Source organism: Talpa occidentalis, unplaced genomic scaffold (assembly GCF_014898055.3).
Source record: "Talpa occidentalis isolate TD23 unplaced genomic scaffold, MPIMG_talOcc4v2.1 talOcc4.8, whole genome shotgun sequence".
NCBI classification, from domain to species: Eukaryota; Metazoa; Chordata; class Mammalia; order Eulipotyphla; family Talpidae; genus Talpa; species Talpa occidentalis.
The window spans coordinates 19,475,947-19,482,589 of record NW_023605194.1 but is presented as its reverse complement, the minus strand read 5'-3'; the positions used below and the strand labels follow the sequence as shown (position 1 = coordinate 19,482,589).

At 55.4% G+C, this 6,643-nt stretch overlaps 2 protein-coding genes across 2 annotated transcripts; one reads left to right on the top strand and one right to left on the bottom strand.

The window, feature by feature from the left end:
- The first annotated feature begins 302 nt into the window (after positions 1–302).
- Positions 303–3,415, top strand: ELOVL3 (ELOVL fatty acid elongase 3). Its single transcript, XM_037496541.1, has 4 exons — positions 303–556; positions 1,361–1,492; positions 2,050–2,201; positions 2,457–3,415. Exons 1-4 carry the CDS (start codon positions 456–458, stop codon positions 2,882–2,884), a joined length of 813 nt encoding a protein of 270 aa, XP_037352438.1. The 5' UTR covers positions 303–455; the 3' UTR covers positions 2,885–3,415.
- Positions 3,416–4,117: 702 nt separating this feature from the next.
- On the bottom strand, positions 4,118–5,679 carry PITX3 (paired like homeodomain 3). Its single transcript, XM_037497362.2, has 3 exons — positions 5,562–5,679; positions 5,200–5,402; positions 4,118–4,710 (listed from the first exon to the last, which is right to left on the bottom strand). The coding sequence occupies exons 1-3, from the start codon at positions 5,677–5,679 to the stop codon at positions 4,123–4,125; spliced, it is 909 nt and encodes a 302-aa protein (XP_037353259.1). The 3' UTR covers positions 4,118–4,122.
- Between the last annotated feature and the right edge of the window lie 964 nt (positions 5,680–6,643).

Sequence of the window (6,643 nt, the reverse complement as noted above, 5' to 3'; positions counted from 1 at the left end):
CAGTGCCAGGGGCACGATGACTTGTCCGGCACCTGGCAAGTCGGGAGTGGCTGAGCCAAGCAGGTGAAAGTCTAAGCGTAGCCTTTCGGGAGGAAAAAGAAGAGGAAGTGGGCGTGGCGAGCGCCTACAAGGGCACTTGGGGCGGGGCGTGCGAGGCTCAGGGGCGGGGCAGGGGCGAATATTGGTCCAGATTGGATGAACGCCCCCCGCGGGGAGGGGGCTGCGAGCTATCCCGGCCGCGGGCTTCACGGTTCTGCCCTATATACTGCAGGGCGGCGTCTGTGAAGCTGCCAGGACTGCAGCCCACGTGCCTGAACCTAACTGTCCTCCCGCAGCCCGGGAGTGCCTTTGGCCCTGGGTCTATTCGGTCCTGCTCCAAGCTTCGCTCCATCCTTAGGTTCCTTAACCTCTCGCCAAATTCCCCAAGCTTGCGACCTCGACCTTTGCAGGGCGAAATGGCCACAGCCAGGAATTTGTCAGAGGAAATGGAGCGGCTATTGCAGCCTTACGACTTCGAGCTGCTGCAGGACATGAGGCCCCTTTTGGAGAAATACTGGTGAGACCTGGGGAAGGGGAGGTAGAGGACGGCTGTGAAACGGAGGCCACACTGTCTACCTGCAATGATTTTCTTAAATAGCTTTCCGCATTCTGGTTGTCGAAGGTGCGAGTAGTGTGGCGCTGAAAGAGACTGTATCTGGAAGAAAGAAAGGCAGAAATGAGTGGGTGGAGAGAGGAAAGTGGGAGGAGACAAAAACCAAAGGTTAAGAGTGTAGTGAGAACTGGTCGCTGAGGAATGGGGTTGATTTGAACTCCTGCTCCTGCCTACCTTATAGAGGACTCTTTTCTGTCCTCTGTGGCAGACGGTCCTTCACATTTATCACTTTGTTCCCAAATGCTTCAGCATCCTGCTGTGAAGGAGGCAAAACCGGGTTGCTCTTCAGATATTTCCTCCTGTTCTCTGGCTTTGCCTTCAAGTTCCTCAGAGTGTGCATTGACTTCGTTGCCAGTTCATCATAACTCAGCCGGGAAAAGCTATTGCCACTTTCTTACAACCCCGGCTCTGGGTTGCTTCCAGTCACAGGCCTAATCCCAACCTCAACCCCACAGAGACAGCAGTAATCTCACATACTTTGGACAGAGTTCTTGTCCTAACTTTATATACATTAACACTGCCAGGAGAGGAGAATTAGTTCCCTTTTACAAATAAGGAAACTGATGTTTAGTGGAGGAAGCAGTTTTCCCAAGGTCACACAGCTAGTACCAGCTGGGACTCCAGAACACTTACCTGGGAAGATGAGTGGGCATTTCTCTAACTAGCACCAACTCATGAACCCATGCCCCTCTGGCTTCTGCCTGCTAGGTCAGTCTCATGCCCAGTAGTTGTGATCTACCTGCTGCTCATTTTTGTGGGGCAGAACTACATGAAGGCACGGAAGGGCTTCAACCTGCAGAGGCCTCTCATCCTTTGGTCTTTCAGCCTTGCCATCTTCAGGTAAGATGCCCCCGCCCTGCCTCACCTCCCCCACACCTGCTTATCTGTAGATGTCAGACCCTCATTCGATTCCTTAAAGCTTTCTAGAAGCCTCAATTGCATCAACTCTCAAGTTGCCCTACAACTGTCTTCCTATCCTATTATCTCAGCTCTAACCCACCTTCCCTATTTCCATCTTCTACCGCTATTATCCTGCTTTTCTTCTTTCCCATGCTGGCAGTCTCTACTCTAGTGAGTTCTCTTGTGCTCAAGGAATCTGTGTACTTCCAACAAATTTCCTTACACTTAATACTCCCCGTGCCAAACAACCTCTCCCAAGACCTTCTAATAACTTCCTATTCTCTGACTCAAGTTTCCCATCCTCCTGTGTTTCCTGGTCTTTCTCCATCCTCTTTTCCTCTACACTGCTGGTTGGATTGACCCTAGGGTCTCAGAAGTTGTGATTCATCTCCCCCACCCCCCCCAAAATGGGGAAGGGGAGGAGCTTGGGACAGTGACCTGACCAGGTTGAAAGGATGGGATGAGTCTTACACACTTTTCCTTTTGTTCCATTTCAGTATCCTGGCGACAGTAAGGACATGGGGCTTTATGTGGCTCCTGATACATATGGAGGGCCCAGAGCAATCTGTGTGCTTCTCTGTCTTCGCCGAGAATTCCATAATCAGATTCTGGTCTAGCCTCTTTGTTCTCAGCAAGATCATTGAACTTGGTGAGTGGCAAGGCTTTGTTTATTTGCTGCAGGGTGAACTGCATCTCTCCTCAGAGCCCCTCCACTCACCCACCACATGGATAATCCTATCACCGCTGGGTCCTAATAGCACCTTTCACCCAAGCCCCTTGGGTGAGATTCTCTGCCACAAAGACCCCTCTTCCCACCCTGAGAATCCCCCACTTCCTCCACATCCAGTATGAAGGGTGATCCCAACACTGGATGGTGTGCTAGCTGTGACTCTCTATCTTCCAGGAGACACAGCCTTCATCATCCTCCGTAAGCGGCCTCTCATCTTTGTGCACTGGTACCACCACAGCACAGTACTATTGTACACCAGCTTTGCATTCAAGAGCAAGATGCCTGCTGGTGGCTGTTTCATGACCATGAACTATGGCGTGCATGCCATCATGTATACCTACTACACTCTCAGGGCTGCCAAAGTGAACTGCCCCCAGAAATTTCCCATGTTTATCACCAGCCTGCAGATCCTGCAGATGGTCGTGGGAGTCATTACTAGCATCCTGGCTTACCTCTGGAGAGACAAACAGGGATGCCACACCACAGAGAAAGATGTCTTCTGGTCCTTCATTTTGTATGCAACCTATTTTGTCCTCTTTGCCCACTTCTTCATCAGAACATACATAAAGCCCAAGAACAGAGCCAAGACCAAGAGTCAGTGAAGGGTTGGAAGAAAAGGCGCCCTGGGCTCTTTCCTCCCCAGGGCCGGAAAGGGCTGAGCCTGGGTTTGGGAGAATGACTAGAGTGCCTCCCTGCATGGCTTCCCCACCGGATGTGTGCCCCAAGATGGCAGGAAATTATGACAGAGAAGAAGCAACATCTCTGGGATGAGCATGTGATCTAGTATTTAGATGTTACTGCTTTTAATGTGAGGGCCCAGGGTGGACTGAGAGGGATCCCCAGAGCCGAGTTATTTATATTTCTATCCAGAAGTCTTCCTTCTTCTTGCTCTATTTTTTAAATTAAAGATTACAACAATATTTTTGAACTTTTGAGGGTGGGAGAAGAAGAGGACTGCTATGACGGGAAAGGACTGCTTGCAGTGGGATGAGGAGTGCTGAGAGACTGCAGAGGGTGTGTGGAAGGATGAGAAGCACACACACAGACACTCAATAAGAATCCTAGGCCTGGTAGGCACTTCATAAATGTCTTTTACAGACCAGAATTTTATTGCTGTTAGAGGACCAAGCCCCTCATAGGAACAGTGAGAAACAGATGTAGAAAGGCGGAGTGACTCATCTAAGGTCGCAGGCTTCCTTGCTCGTGAGACTAGATCTTCTGCTTTTCCTCCCTGAGACCACGAGGTGGCACCGCAGCACCAGCTTTGGCCGACGCCACCGAGTAGCTAGTAGCCTTGCCGGAAGCAAAAAACGCACCCTCACGTGCGCCCCTTAACTCCAGCAATCCCCGGACTCCCTCATTCTGGTGTTGCGGGAGTTGGGGGGGACTGAAGTTCTAGAAGCCTGAACCCGCACCTCTTCCCAGTCCATGTACATCCAACTCTCCTTGAGTCATGGGAGAGGCTGAGGGAGAGGCTCAACCGCAACTCTGAATCATCAGGCCTTTGACAGTCCGCGCACGTTTATTTCATTTATCTTTGAAAACGGGGGAGAGGGAATCTGGAGAAGGCGGGGTAGGCCAAGGGTGAGTTGGCCCCCGGGGAGCTGGTCCCTGTTCCTGGCCTTAGTTAGTCGCAGGGGGGCGGACTGTGTTTTGCGCCCAGTCCCCTCCCTCAGGGCCGGGAGCGGGGAGGCTGTCTCCTGAGCCCGCTCCAGCCCGCGCCTGCCCCCGCGCCCCTCCCGGACCCTGGGTCGGGGGCAAGCCATTCCAGAAGACCCCAGTCCGGGGAGGCTGTGAACTGTCGCCCCCGCCCTCGGGGATGGTCGACGGGCGGGGCTGCTCATACCGGCCGCTCCACGGCGTACTGACACGGACTGAGGTTGGCGGCCGGGGGCGGCCCGGGCACCGCGGGGTAGCTAAAGGAGGCGTGCTGCTTGGCCTTGAGCCTCAGGCTGGCCAAACTCGAGTTACACGGGTCCCGATATACGTAGGGGGCGGAGGCGGCTGCTGCTGCTGCTGCGGCGGCGGAGGCGTAAGGGCACGACACGGTCCCGGAGGACACCGCGGCCGGAGCCAGCCCGGGGGGCGCTCCGCCCAGGCCCTGCAGGGCCCCCGGCCCGGGCACGGTGCCCGGGGCAGCCGCAGCCGAGGGCACCATGGACGCGGCGATGGAGCTGGGCGGCGAGAAGACGGGCTGTGAAGCCAGGGGCCCCACGTTGACCGAATTGAAGGCGAACGGGAAGGTCTTGGCGGCGAGCGGTGGGCCCAGGGCCTTGGGTGGCCAGTTGCCGTACGAGTACCCGGGGTACACCTCCTCGTAGGGCGGCACCAGCCCCCCGAGCGGCGCTGCGAAGCCGCCCTTGCACAGCTCGGCCTGTTGGCTGCGCTCGCGCTTTCGCCACTTGGCGCGCCGGTTCTTGAACCACACCTGCGGGCGCGGGAGAAAGGCTGTCAGGGCCCAGCGTGGGGGTGGGGTGGGGGTCAGGGCCCGGTCAGGGTGACGGGGGGTGGGCCACCCGGCCCCAGCCCGGGCCCCGCGGGAGAGCCCCAAGATGAGGCGTCCGGAGACGCGAATGCGCGCAGCCGGGAGCGGCGGGCGGGGGAAGACGCGCAGGCGGGGAACTGACGCGGGGGCGGCGGGATGGCGCCAGTGGTGTCAGGGTGTGGGGGGACACAGTAGGACGGGGTCGGGGGGGGGCAGAGAGGCAATGTCAGGGGCGTAGAAAGGCGGCCTAGAGTGATAGGGGCAGAAGGTGGAGGTTGGTGGAAAGTTGGCCACGCGGGACTTTGGGTGTTGGGTCCGGGTGTTGGGCGAGCAAGGCAAAGCCCCAGGCTGCTAGCTCCTCAGACACTCGCCGAGCGATCCGCGGGAGGGAGGCTCGGGTGGGGTGCGGGGGCGGGCCTGGGACGGTCGTACCCGCACGCGGGCCTCGGTGAGGTTGGTCCACACGGCGATCTCTTCCCGGGTGCTCATGTCGGGGTAGCGGTTCCTCTGGAAGGTCGCCTCCAGCTCCTGCAGCTGCTGGCTGGTGAAGTGGGTGCGCTGACGCCGCTGCTTCTTTTTCAGGGAGCCATCCTCCGGGGAGCCACCCGGCAGCGAAGCCGAGGCCTTCTCCGAGTCTGGGGGCCCGGGTAGGCACAGGTAACAGGGCGCCCAGTCCCGAGCGAATTCTTCTTCACCGATCCCTCACTCTCACCCCGGCTTCCGCTCCCGGTGCCACCCACAATAGGAATTGAGCTTATCTTCACCACCACCACCCCAGAAGGGAGCAAACTCACCGCTGTGCTCTTGGCCCTTGCAGCCGTGTTCTGGAAGAGGGGGGTGGGGAGTGCCCCCATCTGATAAGGAGAGGGCAGGGCTGCGGGCCTCCGCCTCGCTGAGCAGGCCGAACTCCATGGAGGAAGGCCTTAGGAGGGAAGAGAAGACACAGACCAAGTCAATGGGAATAGAAATCTCAGGATTAGCCTGTTCCCAGGAGTGTTTCTCCACAAGATCACTGCACCTTTCTTAATCGTGGCTATAAAGCTACCCCTGGGCCTCCCTGGTGGCGCAAGGGACAGCACAAGTTGGATCCCTATCCTGGGCCAGGGAATTAACCCACATGGGACAGGAGACCTCTCCTATCTCTCCTGCTGTTCCCCATCGGCAGTGTATTTCAGTAGATCTGCCTGTTCTGCTCCCCAATCTGTCTCTCTCACACACACCCCACCTCTGGCCTACACCCCAGCTCTTTCATGCATAAATAAATAAAATTTAAAAAAAGTAAAGCTACCCCTGTGTGGGGTACCCTTGGATAGAATAGGGAAACAACAGCCTAAGGAGGAAAAGGTGTATACTCATAGGTTTATGTGCACATGTGTGTTTTTTTTTTTTTTTTTACTGTTAGGTACCTACACCTGTGTCTGATGAACAGCTGATGTTCAATGGATATTTATTGAATTTATGAAAACCACACTGTTGCAGACTACATCCCTTATACCAAATTCTCAAAAACGTCAATTCCTTTCACATGAATGCCCAATATCCTAATAAACTCATAGTTACCCTTCAACTAAACACACCTGAGACACAGCCCCAATTTATTATTCATGTTCCTTAGGACATATTTGATTTTTGAACCAGGAATAATATTTTTCTCATAAGGCTAGTCATTGTTATCAGTTATTAGTGCTCACATGTCCCTTCACCTCATTATTGCTCCCATCACAAGAATGCATCAAAATAAAGTCTCTCTGGTGGTGCAAGGGGTTAAGTCTCAGCACTGTGTAGCTATCGGCAGTCACTGCAGCACAAGTTCAATCCCCGGCCAGGGAGCTACCCACAAGGCACAGAAGACCTCTTCTGTCTCACCTGCTGTTCC

Coding starts and splice junctions, on each gene's coding strand:
- ELOVL3 (XM_037496541.1), top strand. CDS start 456: ATGGCCACAGCCAGGAATTTGTCAGAGGAAATGGAGCGGCTATTGCAG. Junction 1,493..2,049: donor TTCAGCCTTGCCATCTTCAG/GTAAGATGCCCC, acceptor GTTCCATTTCAG/TATCCTGGCGACAGTAAGGA. Junction 2,202..2,456: donor CAGCAAGATCATTGAACTTG/GTGAGTGGCAAG, acceptor TCTATCTTCCAG/GAGACACAGCCTTCATCATC.
- PITX3 (XM_037497362.2), bottom strand. CDS start 5,679: ATGGAGTTCGGCCTGCTCAGCGAGGCGGAGGCCCGCAGCCCTGCCCTC. Junction 5,403..5,561: donor CAAGGGCCAAGAGCACAGCG/GTGAGTTTGCTC, acceptor CCGGGCCCCCAG/ACTCGGAGAAGGCCTCGGCT. Junction 4,711..5,199: donor TCACCGAGGCCCGCGTGCGG/GTACGACCGTCC, acceptor CCGCGCCCGCAG/GTGTGGTTCAAGAACCGGCG.